Raw genomic sequence first — 18,671 nt, forward strand, 5'->3', positions numbered from 1 at the left:
AAACTGATGGGAAGAAGTCCATGCTGTCTACCTTCTCAATCTACATGTACACCAAACACTATACAGACTGCATTTCTATTTACAAGTAAAGGCGATATTCTTTTCTCTATTCCACAGGAAAGATTTCTGATTCCACTATTCTGCTGGCATTGTTAATAGAGCTGGTTGGATCTTCAAAACCAAACGATTTTTTGGAGATGTTTCAGTAATGTCTAAGTCGTCATTGGAACTGTTTGTTGCCTCCAGGCAGGAAAGAGACACATGCTCCTGCTCTTACAGCCTGTTAATAATGGTACTGGCCTGGAATTCAGGAGACCCTGGTTCAAGTCTTTGTTCTGCCTGAATTCTAGTGATGTGGAATGATGATTTCTGCTTTGAATTAACCAGAGGCAGGACTTGAACCTGAATCTCCCACATCCCTAACTAGGCTACACATGCACATTTCAAAAACAAACATTTTGATACAATTTTGTTGTTCAAAATGTTCAAAAGATTTTGGTTTTGTTCCACTGAGGAATGAAAATTTCAAAACCTCAATGTTTCTGTGAAAAGAATTGTTATTCTCTAGTTAGCTCTAATTATTAAATATCAGATTCAATATCTAAATCCAAGAAGTAAATTTTTGCCCTTAAAGAGAACTGTTTTCATTCAGATTGTCTCATTAAGGCCCAAGCCAAAGCTCATTTTAGTCAGCGGAAAACTCCAATTGACTTCAGTGAGTTCTGGATTACACCCTTAATGAAGAAAGTATACATCACAATCACAATCCTGTTCAGATTTTTTTCAAATGGAACAATTACTTTTACTAGTAATTTATGTACAATAACCTCAGCAATGTCAGCAAGTACTCTAACAATCTATTCCAAGGGTCTGACTGAATAACCTCAATTTAACACTTTAGAAATCTGAGAGGCTCTTGTTGAAGAAATTCTGGTAAACGTGGCATGTAATGGCTTTGCAGCAGGCAAAGGAAAACAACACTTTGTCTAACGACAAAAGACATATCATACTTCAGGCACAGCATAAAGGGCCATGGCATAAAAAACAGGAGATACGAAATAACCTTATCTTTGGATCAAAAATAAAATCTTTTTTTAAAATCTGTAGTGAAGAAGAAAGGCTACTCATGCCTGTTGTCAGCCTGCCAATTCTTAATATTGTAGCCCTTTTCACCCTCATCTAATTTTACCTGTCAAATTTCCTGGGACTTTTAAAAGATACAGAACAAATGGCTTCTACAGCAGGTTAGTAGTTGTTAACAGTTGCAAAGATTTTTAATTTTTAAAATTGAAGGAATTTTATATTCTTATGAAAAATCATATAAATAATCACTAACACAGATGCTTGTAAGCGTCTTGCATTAATATAATTTCACACTGATGTTGGGAAGATTATTCTGTACATGTTATATGAGGTCTCTCTGTGTGTGTATTTAATATATGCTAGTCCCATATACAATATGTAGGCACGCTGCTAAATGTAGTGCTGCTAAACGTAGTCTGAACCAGATATAACAGGTAATTTTTTCAGAAGGTAGTTAGGCATCTACCTGCTACTTTAGGCGCTGAAATAAAAAAGTTAGATCCTCAAAACTCTTGCTTAGTTTCTGCCTCACCCTGTAGGCATCTAAAGTCCCAAGGTGCTTATATTTCTGCTGGTAAAGTCCGCAAGGTGCTTGCTGGCAGATTTGTAGGCATACCCACAGCCACTTTTTAGAAGCTGCCTACCAGATTGCGTCCTGCATAAAACAATACTGGTAAGGGTTCCACTGCTCCCACTATGATATTTAGTCCAGTGGTAAAAGCACTCATCCAGGAAGTTGGAGACCTAATTTCAAGAGTCACTTTCACTCTCTCTAGCTCAATGACTAGTTAAATATTCTATACATAGTGGAACAGCTTCAACAGAAGAGACTAAGAAAGACACATGCCAGAATATCACATTGCCTGGTGTTTAGGAGAACTCATGTGGGAGATCTGGGTTTGAGCCCCTGCTCCACATCAGATGGAGTCAGGAGTTGAACCCAGCTCTCCTGCATTCTATGTCAGTGCTCTACTCATTGGGCAATTGCATATAAGAGAGCCACCACCACCTCCCCATTTTGCATAGAGCCTGAGCTGATGGACCTGCTCTGAAAAGCAAGCCCCACCGGTCAGATAAATTGAGGATCCCACCAGGGTTTAGATGTGTGCTAGGATCCTGGGCATCAAAACATACATGGCAATGCACATGGTCCCCCAGCAGAAGAGTAGTGCAAGGAACTTTACCAGTGAGAAGTTAGGCTCTTACCAGGTTAGGCAGCAGCTGAGTGGGGGTTTTGAGGATCTAAATTTTGGATTTTGTTACCTCAAGTTGCAATTAGGCACATAAACCCCTTTTGTAGCCCTCTGTATATTTCTGTTGCTAATGAGGAGTTTGGGGCATTACTTTGTTGACGCGAGTATACAAGGACTGCCATAGAGGTACCTGCAACATGTAGCCGGACTTTGATTTTATAGTTGCAGCCATGATCCTGCAACAGGATCTTCATGGGCAGACCCTTACACCTGAGTGGCAGCAATGCAAACCTTGCAGCACTGGAAGGAAGTCCAATTAAAGGAAGATGCTATTTTATACCACTCTTCGTAGGAAAAAATCTAGATAACTTTTGACAATGTTTGTTATTATTTCTCAATCTTCAAATCTGATTTTTATTGGTGACACACACACTGTGAAAATCTATTCATGTCCTGTTGGGACTTTTTCTGATTTCTTTTGCCTTGTGATACATACAATTGCATAAGAGAAAGATTATGCATTGATTTCTGTTTGTAAGAAATCAGCATAGTGCCCTTTTATTTTCTTTGGCCGCTCGATACAAGTCTTTGTAATTGTTATTTTTGATCAAATTGAAAAAAATATTTTTAACATTGAGAGTTAGATCTAAGGTAAAATACTGAAAAGATGCCTAAGTCCTGTTGACTTTTAATGAGACTTAGACTTCTAAGGGCCAGATGTTCAAAGGTATTTAGGCACCTAAAGAGGCAGATAGGGGCCTAGTGGGATTTGCAAACTGCCTGAACAGGACAGCTGCCTAATTACAATTGGCTGACTCCAAAGTGCCTCCTTAGGAGCTTTTGAAAATTCCACCAGGCACCTATCTGAATCTTTAGGCACTGTCACTGTGCCTCAGTGGGTCCCAGCTAAGGATGCCAAATTCAGGACAGACCACTGAGAAACAGGGCAGGCTCACCCCAAACTGGTGGTTTTTCTATCATTAAATTATACCAAGTTAGTAACAAAAGTGAACTTTCATGTCACCTCACTGGTTACAAGAAGTCAAAATGCAGTCTCCTTAGGCATTCCAGCCCTGGGCTCTCCGCCCAGACACTAGACTTTATGATGAATGGTTACTGAAAAGCAATTTTATTAGTTATAGGGTCCTTCCTATCTGAAGGGACCAGCCACCTAGCCAGGCCAATATATAACTCAGATCTTACCCAATAATAACACTGATGCCAATCCTTTAGTAAAACTAAAAACTAAAGGTTTAATAATAAAAGAAGAGAAAAAAAGAGTTAAAATGGTTAATAGATCATATACATACAAGTGATTGCAAAGTCTATATATCAGGTTTATAGCAGTGATGGAATAAACTGCTAGCTTGCAAAAGTCTCTCTGGAATAGCCCAAATGGTCTGTGGGTCATCAGTCCTTGTGTAGAACTTCCTTGTTAGAAATCCAGTCCAGAGAAATGAAGCAGGAAATGGAGATGGAGATGCATCAGGTGCTTTTTTAAATCATCTGCCATGTGCATGGAATTTTACTGTCTCAAAGAAAGCCCACAGTCCAGGTGCATGGAAAATTACTGGCCTAAGATGGAGTCCAGTGTCACATGAGCATATCATATGCCCTTATATGCTTTAATGACTTACAGGGTCAGTCATTGCCCATATTCTTTCTCAGGCATCCACAGGAAAGGCTTACCAGGCTGGATGAATTTCTTCAGTGACCCAGTGTGAGCTGAGTGTTCTTAATGGGCCATCAACACCTAGCTGTCTGGCCCTTATATACATTCTATCTGAAGGGCATTACCCAGGAACACAGCATATGTGTACAATGCATGTACATAGCCAATAATCATAATTTCAGATAAAAAGATTATACATGGATTTAACCAGCAGAGTCGTGCTTAGAAAATCATTACTTTTTCATTGACAGCTTATATGACATACTTTGTACAAGATTTGTTGCAATTATATAACAGTGGTAATATCAATGATATAAATGATCATATTCAATCATACAGCATCACAAGTATCTAAATAACTTAGAAAATCTGGCCCTCAGTGCCTAAGTCACTTTTGAAAATAGGATCTAGGCTCCACAGTTACTTAGGCACTTTCGAAAATTTTATACTGAGCCTTAAGTCTCTCCCCAAGTACCTAGCTGCACTGCCCCCACAGGAGCCCTGTTCACCCACAGCTCCTGTGGGGATGTAATTTCCTGCATCCCTCTTTAGGGTACAGCTTACGTTCCCAAAATTTTATTGGCTTATCTCTGTTGGCTTATTAGTTATGAGGGACAAAGCCAATGCTCCTCCTGCTCTCCATCCCACTACATCCTTTCTCTTGGAGTGGAGGATAAGTAACAGCCATACAGTCCCTGCTCTCCCTTCCACACATGATGCAGGGAGTGCTAACGCAGCCACACATGGTCCTTGGGAGCTCCTACTCCCCGGTATTGCCCTTCCATGGATTGGGCCACCATCTGGCCCTTAGACATGGAAAGAGAGAATTTCATAAGCACAGTTAGTGTCATATGCACACACTTTATGAATAACAGAGGCGTGGGACCAGCACCAAGAGAGAACGTTCTAAGAAAAATGAATCACACATTATATTTTCCTGGTAGAAGTGGAGTAGGCAGAACAAAAAAGCATATTGATGAACACAGCAATTAAGGAAAAGAAATCAGCTTATTTGAAATGTGAAACAGCATATTAAAAGAGGAGGATAATGAAAACTAAACACAAATGAAAAGACTACATCGATCAGCAAGTCTAGGACTGTAAATAAAACATCAAAGACAACAAAGGAACCAGGAAGACATATTTTAAATATATAGGAAGCAAATCATCTACAAGTCTCGTGCTTCAAGCAATTAGGGGCACAAGAAGGAAGTTGATGACAGGTGTTTATATTAATATTACTAAGTGCTCAATGAAATCTTTGTCTTCATTTTAAAGAGAGAATCTGATTTTCACTGCTTGCAGGCTAGAAGGAAGAGTTATTGCAAAATGAAATAATACAAAACCAAGGTGCCAAACTCTGATCTTATTTACACCAGTTTTACACAGGTGTAATCTTATTGACTTCCATGGAGTTAATTCAGATTTACATTAGCATCAGATCTAAACCAGAATCTATGGGTATGTATACACTGCAGCTGGGCACATGCTTCCCAGGTCAAGTAGACAGAAATATGCTAGCTCTGCTCAATCTATCAGGTTAAAAGTAATAGTGTAAGGGGTGGCTTGTGCTAGCCGCTCGAGTACGTACCAAGTGGGGGTCTGCACGGGTTTGTACTCTGGCAGCTAATCCAGCTGCAATGTAGACCTACCCTGTGATGTAGTGATGGGAACTGGAAATTAGGGGGTCAGTATTCCCAGGTTCTATTTCTATCTCTGTTATTCAGTAAGGGCTGAACTGTCACCTGCCTTTTTGTGGGTTCACACGGAGGTGCACATGAGCAATCACCCCATGTTGTGCAGCCTCTGCAATGGCTGTCCCTCTGGGATGGACTATTCAGGCCTTGTTTCCTTTGAAGAATAATCCTCTGGAGAAGGAGGAGAGCTCATGTTCCCCCACCACTCTGCACTGCCCAGCATACTATTGGGCGCAAGGTATGCCATCCTACTAGGGCTTATAATGGAAAGTTTTAGGTAACCTTAAATATGTGTCCAATACCAGTTTGTCTATAATAATCTGTGAATTTCATACATAAATACACAACTGGGGGAGGCTCTCTTTTTACTGGAGTTGTTCATTGGAAGTGTTTTTTCATGTTGGCTTCATTGCATATAATGCAAAATATTATGATAGAGCCAATTCAAAGTAAGCCATGAAAATGAATACACTACAAGCCAGAGTTGGAAAATGCTCAGTAGTCCCCACTGGGGCCAGATTCTCAAAAGATCTCAGCTGTCATTTAGGCATCTAAATGAAGAAGCTGGGCTTTTAGAAGTGTTCTGCATCCTGCAGCTCCCTTTTGCCCTCAGTGGCAGCTGTTGGATGCTGTGCTCTTTTGACAATCCAAGCCTACAGCTCCAATTTTCTGAAAGGGATCAAACATCCAAAAATGTAGTCAAAGGGGAGCTGGGGATCAGAAAGGAACATTGTATGGAACTCCCAGTGCCTTTGAGTTGCCAGTAGAGGGAAAAGGGTTTGGAACATGTGTAAAACCTTTTGGGAAATCATTTACATGAGTTTCTCTGACCTCTCAAGTAGCTCCACAAAAAGGAAACAAGCACTCCAAATAGCTATAAAGCAGTGTCAGACTGACAGATGCAATTTCATGTTTCTATTGACACAAAAACCTGACCTTTTGGTATTCTCAGAATGCCACATCTGAAACTTTGCCTATCCATCAGAGATTACCAGAATGTCATCCATCGCTTATCAAATTTCAACCTTTCAAGTGCCATAGATGGGATTTGCAAAACAAATAAATGTGTTACTGTATATAGATTGAGCCAGTCGCATCTACTAGTGGCAGACCAAAATTTTCTACTCCAGGTGACCTAAATCCCCTTTCTCCTGGAATTTCTAAACAAGGCCTACTTGCTATGGCTGGATCAGAATTCTTTCAACATTCTCATTGGGAAGTTCTCCTTCTCCTCTTAGAACTTGTGTTCCTCACTTTGTGAAACCCAACTCCTCTTCATCATTTCAGAAATGAAAGACTAAACATAAACTTGAAATCAAAAGAAACTGCAGATTAGATTTCTCCTCAGATAACAGAGCGAAACCTCAAAAAGAAATTGAGAAACCTACTTTTCCCTCTTTGAAAGCTCTTACTTGGATGATTTAAGCTATCTTTTCCAGTTAAAACTACCTGGACAATATAGTAGACCTGATTCGCTGCATATTAAACATGCAGGATTTTCACAACGTCCTTCCCAGGGATGCTCTTGGATGCTTTCGAAAGGAAAAGGAAAAAGGAGAAGGCAGAGTTTCCCATTTCAGACTGTGGACTTGGAGTGGCTAAAGCTAGAGGAGAAACACATTAAGAGAAACTTAAATTATACCTAATCCAACCAGCGTTTGAACTGGCCCAGCCTGCAGTGGCGTGGCAAGCTGGTGCTTTTTTGAAGGCTGCCATCGTGTGCTCTGGAATCTATGTTTTCATTTAAAAAATAGGTTTCAGAGTAGCAGCCGGTGTTAGTCTGTATATGCAAAAAAAAAAGGAGTACTTGTGGCACCTTAGAGACTACCCAATTTATTTGAGCATAAGCTTTCGTGAGCTACATCAGTTGCATCCGATGAAGTGAGCTGTAGCTCACGAAAGCTTATGCTCAAATAAATTTGTTAGTCTCTAATGTGCCACAAGTACTCCTTTTCTATTTAAAAAATAGTAAGTCTCCAGCAGATATGGTTGTGAAAAGAAAATCAGAATCTTAACTGTTGTTTTTTTTCTGACTTTGCAGAAAGCCTAGAATAATAGCTAAGAGGTCTGAACTACCTCGTCCAACAATCCTTCCCCATGTCTGTCCCATGAGCCAACAGGCCTGAGGGAAGGAGGAGAGCCCAAGGAAGCAACGGACACCACTAAAGGAATACTAATTCTTCAGAGCCCAGTGGGGAGTCCATCCCGTACTGAGCAGGAGCCAAACTTAAGTATGTGTACTGCACCAAACAGGAGCCAAACGCAAGGAAACCAGAAGAGCAAATGTGTGTATCCAAACAATGCTGCTTAAAGGAGCCTATCAGAGCATCCGATTTTGATCCCTGAGTCTAATAGGCCAAAGTGCTATATTTTCCCCTGGTCCTACTAACCGAATGCACTTTTCTTCACCTGATTCAGGGCCACTCATAATTCAAAAGATTCTTATTCCATTTTTGTAGAGAAGACACTTAAGCATTTGGGGCCAGACTTACCAGTACACTCCATCTGCTTTATGCTGCTCCAGCAATGCAAAGCAGCTGAAAATCCAGCTCCTAAGTTCATTTTCAAAGAAAGTCCATACCACTGTTCTTTAATATTATGTCCCAATCCTACAACGAGCACTAAGCAGACAGAACTCTGTGCTCACCGGAGTTCATTGCAGGATCAGGATCTTTGTGTTTCTCTTCTAGAAAACTTACCCCAAAGTAGTTGTTTATATTTTAATATGTTTTCCTGCCAGGTGCTCCAAATGTTGGAGGATGTTATTCACTGCTGGCTACTTCCTTGACCAGATAAGTGGGTCCCAACCTATAAGAGATAAAATTACAGGTTAAAACAATAATTGTCTCTCTTTCCTATTACTGTGTGGTGTGGAGATCGGAGGGCCAGAGGTGTGTTACACAGCTTTATGTTTCTCAGTTTAATTGAAATGATTATTCTCTTTTTTTTAGTGCAACATGCTTTCAGTGGGGGCAAAACAGGACTGAGCACGGCTTGTGCTGCAGAGTTGCCACAGATGAATTGCTTCCAAAATTAGTCCAATTCTGAAGACTAGTTCTGCTTGATACTCCCAGAGAAATATCTATAAAAATAAACCTTGCCAAGGTTTTCTCTTCAATGGCTTTATTAAGAGACAAGCTAAGGGTATGTGAGTTCTGCAATTTCCAGACAATTACAATCCTGTGGTTTTTGTTATACTCCCTCTGAGGAATTTTTTTTTAACAAAGACTGTTGTGAATTTAAAAAGTAGAGTTAATACAACCTGACAATTAGCAAGCCTTTCAGCCTTGTAAAATTGATGTTTTTCCTTGCAGGTGTATCCTAAAGGAACTAAAAGTGACAATTTAAATTCCTTCTGCCTAAAGCAATGTCTTTAAATTAAGGGTCTCATTTAAGTAAAAGTAAAACTATTTAAAAATAGCATCAACTGTTGCATATGACATTTATTGGGGAGACATAGAAGGCTTTTAAAAACAGCTGATACAATCTGCCGAATTTTACAATAGAATCCAAATGTAAAATAAAATAAAATAAAATAAAAAAGCCAAAGTGTTGTAGCAAAAAAAAGCAGTAGAAAGTATCAGTGGTAAATGTTTTCTTTGTTTAAAATGTTTTGTAAGATACCAAAAGGCCTGCTAAGCACAGGATGCCCTATAAATAAAGGCCCAGATTCTGCTATTGATTTCAATAGGGCTCCTTGCAGAGTAAGGTGTTACTCAATCTGAGTAATAGTGGAATAATCTGGGCCCCAAAGCATTACCAGCTAAATTGAACCTTTAGGTTCAGCCCTGTTAAGGGCTGGTCTATGCTTATAGCGCTGCAGTGGCTTCTCCCATTGGCGTAGGTACTCCACTTCCCTGAGAGACAGGAGCTGTATTGATGGATGAAGCCGTCCCATCAACATAGTGCTGTCTACACCAGGGTTAGATCAGTATAACTGTGTTGCTCAGGGTGTGGATTTTCCACACTCCCAAGGGACATAGTTATACTGACATAAATGTATAGTGTAGACCAAGGCTTTGATTCAATCTAGCCCATAATGTTTGGGGGCCCAAGGATGAGCCCAGGGAAGGAATTCTTATCCATAGACAACAGAAGCAGGACAGAGCAATCCTTTGTTCTTAAAGTTTTATTCTTTTCACCTACATACCTGAACAAAACACATAGACAAACAGAGACTAAGGTGCTGGCATTCATTATTGTAGAGGCAGAAGATAGTTCATGAAGCATAACAGGAAAACAAGTTAAATATAAGTTAGTTTTCCATAAGTATATACATGTTATATAGCCTAAGGATGCATTACTTATTGCACCCTTCTCCTTTATGGCACATATCCCTCTTTTAAGAGGGGTCTTTTGGGTGATACTGGCCAGGGAAGTCCTGATAGCTTGACTCCAGTGAAGCCATGCAGACCAAGAGCTCTGGGCCAAATTCTGTCCTCTTCTATACTGGTGTAAATCTGTTATGGAAACGTTGTTGGCTACATTCTGATAAACAGAAGTGGTAACCTCAAATGACCGTCTCATCTCCAACCTTGGGGCCTCTCATAGCCAACCAGACAAGGAGACAGACACCAGTCCCCATGCAAAGTTCAACAGGAACATGGAAATTAACTGTTAAAAGTGTCAATACATAAATACCCACATAAATGTTTGGATTCTGTTATAAAGATAACTCTTTAAACTGATCAGCAAGAGAAGTTGGTCATTGACCCTATGGCAAAGACAAATCAATTCCTTATTGAAGACAAAAAAAAGTTCCATTTGTTTTTAGAGATTGGTTTTTCACCTGTAATGTGTCAGATTAAATGTGAAATGTTTGTATTTTTCATTTCATTTTTTCCACATCTTTGTATACCGTCTATTCAGGTGGAATGTGATTAAGCTGAACAGTTGACTTGGTTGCCTTGAAATACAGTACCATGAACACAGAGCAGTAAAGAACATACCAATATAGTTTTGTGCCATCTAGGGTACAACTAATCTCCATAACCCAGATTTTCAATTAATGATTCTGTGAATTTCAAATTGCATCAGACCTGCACATTGTAAAAACTGACAGCTGGCTTACCAGCATTTATATAAAAAGAAAAGGAGGACTTGTGGCACCTTAGAGACTAACCAATTTATTAGAGCATAAGCTTTCGTGAGCTACAGCTCACTTCTTCAGATGCATATCGTGGAAACTGCAGCAGGCTTTATATATACACAGAGAATATGAAACAATACCTATTCCCACCCCACTGTCCTGCTGGTAATAGCTTATCTAAAGTGATTTCCACAGTGGCTAAGTCATTATGCAAGGTAGCCTGTTTCCTCTTGTTTTTTCCTACCCCCCCCCCCCAGATGTTCTGGTTTAACTTGGATTTTAACTTGAAGAGTGGTCAGTTTGGATGAGCTATTACCAGCAGGAGAGTGAGTTTGTGTGTGTATGGGGGTGGGGGGGATGTGAGAACCTGGATTTATGCAGGAAATAGCCCAGCTTAATTGTCATGCACATTGTGTAAAGAGTTATCACTTTGGATGGGCTATCACCAGCAGGAGAGTGAATTTGTGTGGGGGGGTGGAGGGTGAGAAAACCTGGATTTGTGCTGGAAATCACTTTAGATAAGCTATTACCAGCAGGACAGTGGGGTGGGAATAGGTATTGTTTCATATTCTCTGTGTATATATAAAGCCTGCTGCAGTTTCCACGATATGCATCTGAAGAAGTGAGCTGTAGCTCACGAAAGCTTATGCTCTAATAAATTGGTTAGTCTCTAAGGTGCCACAAGTCCTCCTTTTCTTTTTGCGAATACAGACTAACACGGCTGTTACTCTGAAACCAGCATTTATATGTGCAGGATGCTGCCTTCTAAGAGATGAGTATGCCAGGAGACTGGTAATCTGTGCTTCAGCTCTGAAGAATATCATAAATCATGCAAGAGATTGAGAATGTAAAATAAAATATTCCTTGCTACAAATTCAAGAATACTTGTGGGTGCATCTTTAGAGCTGTGCAAGGGATTTACACACATGAATCATCGATTTATTCCTTACAATAAAATTCAGCAATTTTGGGTTTTGTGGTAACCTAGCCATGTAGTAGCAGCTGGGGCAAATACATCTTTACTCTACTATGGCATTTAAATTTCTGGATTGAAAAAAAGTGACTGCTACAGTGTACTGACTAATTTTTTTTTTTTTTTTAGAAAGTTCCATTTGTTTTAACTAAACAATCCATTGCTCTAGTGGATTTCATGGAATCATAGACTCAGCCATATGTGGGGTTACTATGTCAAGAAACTGAGAGACACAGTATCTGCTCAGAGGGAAATCCAGGAGAGTGGCAGTTCCTTTCCTTGATGATACCAAAGATCCATGGGATAAGTAGATTGTACTCCCTGCCCCTTAGTTTCTGGAGAGGGAGATTGGTCAGAAACTCCATGAGCTGGTCCTTGTGGAATTTCCTGGACCTCTTGTATGTAAATAACTAATTTAATAAAATTGTCACTCTGCTGGGGCTTTTTCCCTTTTGACCTTGGTTCTTTTTCAACAGTTTGTTAGGAGGTAGATAATGATCTGAGTAAATATGATTAAAATTATAATAAGTAATTCTGTACCAGACTCCGGACACTGTATTTTGTTAGGAGGCAGGAGAGTGAAAGGAACCTGGGTATCTGCAGTTTTTAATCTTCTTTTAAACATTCCGGATGGAGTGAGTGAAATCTTTTAATACCCCAGTGATATGGTTTATTTACATCAGAGCTCTACATAACAGACACAGAAATGCTGAATTGAGGGAAAGGGTCATTGTGGCAGAGTGAGAGACCCTCAGTGCACCACGCTGTGCACTGTGGAAGTGTCCCCACGTGGGGCAAATTGATGAGGTAATAATTCAAGTACTCAATGATTAATTAGCTGGGTGGTTCAGCTTGTTAGCTGGAAATAGTTAAAAGAGAGGCAGGAGTAGGTGGGGAGAGGGGAGTGAAGAGAGGAGTTCAAGATTACAGAGAACTGTGAGGCCTACCCTTTTCTGTCCAGTGCCTTGGTAGTTGGCAAAGACTTGGGGAAAGCCTTATGCTGTGGGGAACATTTATAAAGCATACTCTAAATAAAGTTTCAGAGCAGCAGTTGTGTTAGTCTGTATCTGCAAAAAGAACAGGAGTACTTGTGGCACCTTAGAGGCTAACAACTTTATTTGAGCATAAGCTTTCATGGGCTTCAGCCCACTTCATCTGATGCATACAGTGGAAACTGCAGTAGGAAGATTTTATAGACACAGAGAACATGAAACAATGGGTGTTACCATACAGACTATAACAAGAGTGATCAGTTAAGGTGAGCTATTACCAGCAGGAGAGAAAAAAAACCTTTTGTAGTGATAATCAAGATGGGCCATTTCCAGCAGTTGACAAGAACATATGAGGAACAGTAGGGGGGAAAAATAAATATGGGGAAATAGTTTTACTTTGTGTAATAACACATCCACTCCCAGTCTTTATTCAAGCCTAATATAATGGTGTCCAGTTTGCAAATTAATTCCAATTCAGCAGTCTCTTGTTGGAGTCTGTTTTTGAAGTTTTTTTGTTGTAATATTGCGACTTTTAGGTCTGTAATTGAGTGACAAGAGGGACTGAAGTGTTCTCCGACTGGTTTTTGTCCACATATCTATTCATGGGACACCATCATAGGGCCTAATCACATCAGCCACACTATCAGAGGCTCGTTCACCTGCACATCTACCAATGTGATATATGCCATCATGTGCCAGCAGTGCCCCCTGCCATGTACATTGGCCAAACTGGACAGTCTCTATGTAAAAGAATAAATGGACACAAATCAGACGTCAAGAATTATAACATTCAAAAATCAGTCGGAGAACACTAAGCCTCTAGTGAACATTATGAGAGATGCCTCTGTGAATGTCTTCAGCATGGTTGGGTAGGAGTGGGAGTTACGGTAATTATTCTCTCACCATTGACATACTTCAGGTTTCAGAGTAACAGCCGTGTTAGTCTGTATTCGCAAAAAGAAAAGGAGTACTTGTGGCACCTTAGAGACTAACCAATTTATTTGAGCATGAGCTTTCGTGAGCTACAGCTCACTTGAACAGTTTTTTTTTAAAAAGACCCTAAGACAGATCTGAATTAAAACACATATAAAGCAGATGGATGCTATAGTAAGGGAACAAAATTAGAGGTCTAAAAGCACTGATTCCCCACTTCAATTGCATCATTCAATGTTTCAGCTTTCCAACTTGTGAGAAACACATACTGTCCTAGATATATTTCTCCTATCAGCTGTGGAGACTCCGAGACTCCAACACCCCACCCCATAAAGTCCTCAATGGTGTCTCTTCCTTTTGAAGTCTTCTGGGGAGGGGTATACTACCCAGTATATTAAATATCCCCCAACTCCTTCTCAGCTGCGCTGTGCTTGGACTGGCTGGTTCTCTGCTAACCCCATCTCTCAGGATCAGAAGTCCCAATGTTTGCTCACCCTATCTTGAATCTTTGAGTGGGCTGCATGGTAAGGTCACTACCTCCCAGCTTTCAACATGTCTCTTCTGGATGGTGGGAGGTGGCTGCCCATCCAGAGCACATTATCGTCATGCTGCTGCTGAAACCTCACTGACTCTGTGGGGCTCAAAGTGCACTGAAATCCTCCTCTGCTTTTCTTAGCTGGGAGCTAAAATCTTCTTGGCAGCTTTGCAAGTCATTCTGATTGTCTAAATAAAGGGTGTGCAGCCTCCTGCTCCCCAGAAGAGATCTCTGATACCTTGGGGTTAAAGAAGTAGCTTTACTATTGACATCGCTACCCAAAATTTCAACATGCAAAGATCCAGGAAAATGGGGTGGGGTAGCACCTGACTCCAAATGATAGCAGGGCACTGCAATCTAGTAAGCACTTCCTATCCTCTTCCAGAAAATCTGTTCAGATAAGGTATCCAGGGCTTGTTAGGGTAAAGCAGTTGATAGGCTCAGGGATTCCAGTATTGCCGGCAGGATTCAGAGCCAAATATGTTTGGACAGCAATTAGAACAATTTTCACTCCTCAAATGAAGCTGATATTTGGCCTGTTTGGGATATTTTATGCAGTTCATATCTCCTTGATTTGCCCTAGACACTGTTTGCTATCTCTAAGTTGTACTATGAGTGTGATGCATGTACGAGAGGGGCCTGTTCCTAACAATTTTGCCCCTTGTTTCAATAAAGCAGAAGAAGAATTGAGGCTTTCTGAAGAGTTTATACTTTTCTGAGCAGCTTAGCATAGATCAAAAGCAAGGGAAGTGAGACAAAATTGGGTGCCCACTAAAATTCCCCATGCTTTGTATATGGTGGTGCTGTAGATTTGCCCTGAAGCTACCTAATTATGTTACACATCAAGAATTTGATTACTAATTATTATGTTTGCAGTACTAGCTACAACATGCTGAGCCCTTTGCAAGCTTAGATAAAAGACAGTCCTTGCCCCAAATAATGTACAATCTTATGTATTTGAGCATGCATTCACTCATGATGAGCTCTCACTGAGTTCAGTGGGAGTGTGAAACAATTGCAGAATGGTGGTCCCATACCGTGGGTTGGAAAGAAAAAACAAACTGGAAGTAAAATGGAGGTTTGAGCAAAATATTTTTTCTACATCATTGTCAGGGTTCCCTCCCCACTCTGAACTCTAGGTTACAGATGTGGGGACCCGCTTGAAAACCCCCCTAAGCTTATTTCTACCAGCTTAGGCTAAAAACTTTCTCAAGGCACAAATTTTGCCTTGTCTTTGAACAGTATGCTGCCACCAAGTGATTTAGACAAAGAACAGGGAAAGGACCACTTGGAGTTCCTATTTCCCCAAAATATCCCCCCAAGCCCTTACACCCCCTTTCTTGGGGAGGCTTGAGAATAAACAAGATGAGCACAGACCAGCCTTGGATTTTTAAGACCCAAAAAACCCAATCAGATTCTTAAAAAACAGAACTTTATTAGAAGAACAAAAAAAAAGATAAGAGAACAACTCTGTAATATCAGAATGGAAGATAATCTTACAGGCAGTCAAATTCAAAACATATAGAATCCCTCTAGGCAAAACCTTAAGTTACAAAAAGACACAAAAACAGGAACACACATTCCCTCCAGCACAGCGAATTGACAAGCCAAAACAAAGAAAACCTAACACAGTTTCTATCTAGATTACTTACTAACTTTACAGGAGTTGGAGGGCTTGCATCCTTGATCTGTTCCCAGCAAAGGTATCACACAGACAGACAAAAGCCTTTTCCCCTCACCTCCAGATTTGAAAGTATCTTGTCCCCTCATTGGTCATTTTGGGTCAGGTGCCAGACAGGTTACCTGAGCTTCTTAACCCTTTACAGGTGAAAGGACTTTGCCTCTGGCCAGGAGGGATTTTATAGCACTGTATACAAAAAGGTGGTTACCCTTCCCTTTATAGTTATGACTTTCATGTACATAAGATGAACTTTGCAGAAATCTGATTGATAAGCATTTTACCCTTCTGAGTTGTTGCAGACCAACTGAAAAATGAACACCATCAAAATCCATTTCTAGCAAATGGATGAAATTATTCTTTTTTGTGCACTGTATTTTCATTTAGCTTATTCAATGTGTTACTTTTATTCTTGAAGGTAAAAGGAAAGCTAACAAATAATGTCAACGTTTAAAGTATACTACTAACCGTCTTTATATTTTTCTACTGTGTGTATAAATAGCTAATCAGATGTGCTCCTGACACTAGGTAAAACTCCAGAGGAAGCTGCAGATTCTTCTCTTCACTATATGGAAAAGAGAGTCCATGGTCGGGGAGGAGTTATAATTATCAGCAAAACTGGAGAATGGACAGCACGATTCACCACCAAGCGGATGGCGTGGGCAGGCATAAAGGAAGGAGTGTTAATGTATGGCCTAAATCCAGGAGAAACAATTCAAGAAATAATTAACCCCCCCAAATAAACTTTTTTGGGGAGGGGATTTTTACACTGGACGTTATTAGTTTGTGTACACGATTCTTAATGAAGGGTGTATGTATCTGGCATCTTTGGACTAACTTACTTCTTATTCAAGAAGATTCCTAAAAAATGACTTTATTACGTTTAATAAAGATAGTTTTCCAAAGGCATTGTATTTGGTTATTTCAGAACTTTGAGAAAATGCTAAATGCTACATTGAGTCAGTGTTCCATAGGAGTGGTGTTTCATGCAAAATTCAATATCTCAACTGTAGTGAACAAACAAACAAAATGTGTATGATATTCAATGTTTCAGCTGCAACATCCACATCCAACTCGGGTAATTTCAGTAATGTGTGCACGTTTTTTTCCTTTGCTCTCTAAATGTATCATGTATTCATTGTTGTGCATTTTTAGAAAATTTTAATGACATGGAAAAGTTGAACTTTCAATCAAGTTTATCCAACTAAGTCTTAATAGCAATCTCACAAGTATATTTTAATGTTTTGTACTGAATATTTACCCCAAGAATACAGAAAGCAGTGGAACTACTTTTATGTCTTCCAAAATAAGCTATAGACTTTATTTTCTTCTACATTTGAAAGATTGAAATACCCTATTTGTTAAGCCACCTTTATGGTCCTTTCATTAATTCCTCCCAAACCCAGTGAAACACGTTCTTTCAAGTAGACTGTCCCAAATAAACCACTTTCTGGTAAAAACAGCATTGCTCTCTTCAAGCAATCAAAACAAGGTGGGATTAATGTTCCACATAATGTACAAAATTCAGCATTTAAAAATCAGCTTCACACATATAATTGCATCAATACCTCCTTATAACAGAAACCTTCATGAGAAAAAGAGCAAAGCACAGACTCTATTTGTGCAAAGGATTCATCTCACATAAAATTTCCCTTTGGTCTGTGCAATCTATATATCTTCACAGCCTGCACTGCAGTCTTTTTTTTTCACTGAAGAATTATCTGTCTTACTCAGTAATGAGGTGCACTTTCACAAGTATATTGTATAGATTTTTGTAATAGCATTTCATTGGTTTTGTAATCTTTTTTTCCTAAAAGCAGTCACCCTTTTACAGAAATGTCCAATACTTTGGACTACAGAAATGTTATGAGGCATTCAAGTTTCTTCTGTGATCCTCCATACAGTAGAGTTTGAAATGTTTCCATATCTTACTGGTTATGGCTTGCCGCTCTATGGATGTTTTCCATAAACACTGACAGATAAGATAAAATGATACATTTTGCTGCAAGTCTTGGATCACCTAAAAATAAATTAGCAGTCAGATGCTGTCGTTTGTACTTTAGGTTTTTTCCTAAATTGAATAGCTTTGATGTCAGCCGCAGCAATATAGAGGTGACTTATTCAAATAATCTTGGACAGTAGCAAATTTAGTTTGTGATGTTTTATTTTTGCCACACCAACTTCAAAGATATTGAGGAGGTAAACAATTCTGAGGTGGGCACACTGGCTGTGCACAACCATTCATTTTGTGCTCACTTTCATACAAACTCTTTCCTAAAACATTTTTCAGAATTAAACATGGCAATACAATTTAAAAAAAAATAGGTATCGGCAGAGTGAAATAAATTAAGAGGCATAGGTAATGGAGAAAGAGATGTTTTCAGTCAAGAAGTGAAAAGAGAAAGTAAGTGAACTCGAGAGATAGTGAAGACTGCACCAAAAAGAAAGAGCTGCAGAGAGCTTTTCCACTAAGCATATCAAGATTGGATGGGAGAACAAAGGGAAGGCCAATACTCAACAAGCTGGGAGGGGAACAGAAAAAGGCAAAGTTTATGAGGTAGCATCAGGACTGTGTGAACTGCTTGAAATGAACCAACAAGTTTCTCAGAATTTGCACTGGGCTGTGTTTGACTGTCAGTGGTTTGCTCAAAAATATCCTGTCAGGAGCTCACTGCTAGTCTAACAGTCTCCTCTCAGGGACTCCAGCATCCACTATAAAGTGTGTAGCAAAGAGTCCAGATATCAGTGGCTAGAGGTGGGATAGGGAGACAGGAAATGTACTGAAAAAAGACATATTAACTATGTTAATGTTACACTTTCCCCTAG

At 39.7% G+C, this 18,671-nt stretch overlaps 1 protein-coding gene across 9 annotated transcripts in view; it reads left to right on the top strand.

The window, feature by feature from the left end:
• The window catches only part of LOC140908681 (isoaspartyl peptidase/L-asparaginase-like), a 240,900-nt gene extending 224,187 nt beyond the window's left edge, over positions 1-16,713 (top strand). For 4 of the 9 annotated variants that reach the window (XM_073336339.1, XM_073336341.1, XM_073336343.1 and 1 more), the window contains one exon: positions 7,687-8,689. In XM_073336339.1, coding sequence (XP_073192440.1) covers positions 7,687-7,700 — 14 coding nt within the window. In that variant the 3' untranslated portion in view covers positions 7,701-8,689. Of the gene's footprint in view, positions 1-7,686; positions 8,790-16,373 lie in introns of those variants that run through there. The other 5 variants (XM_073336337.1, XM_073336338.1, XR_012157954.1 and 2 more) reach the window with 4 other exon arrangements.
• The last annotated feature ends 1,958 nt before the right edge of the window (positions 16,714-18,671 follow it).

The sequence above is a fragment of the Lepidochelys kempii genome, chromosome 3 (assembly GCF_965140265.1).
Source record: "Lepidochelys kempii isolate rLepKem1 chromosome 3, rLepKem1.hap2, whole genome shotgun sequence".
NCBI lineage: Eukaryota > Metazoa > Chordata > Testudines > Cheloniidae > Lepidochelys > Lepidochelys kempii.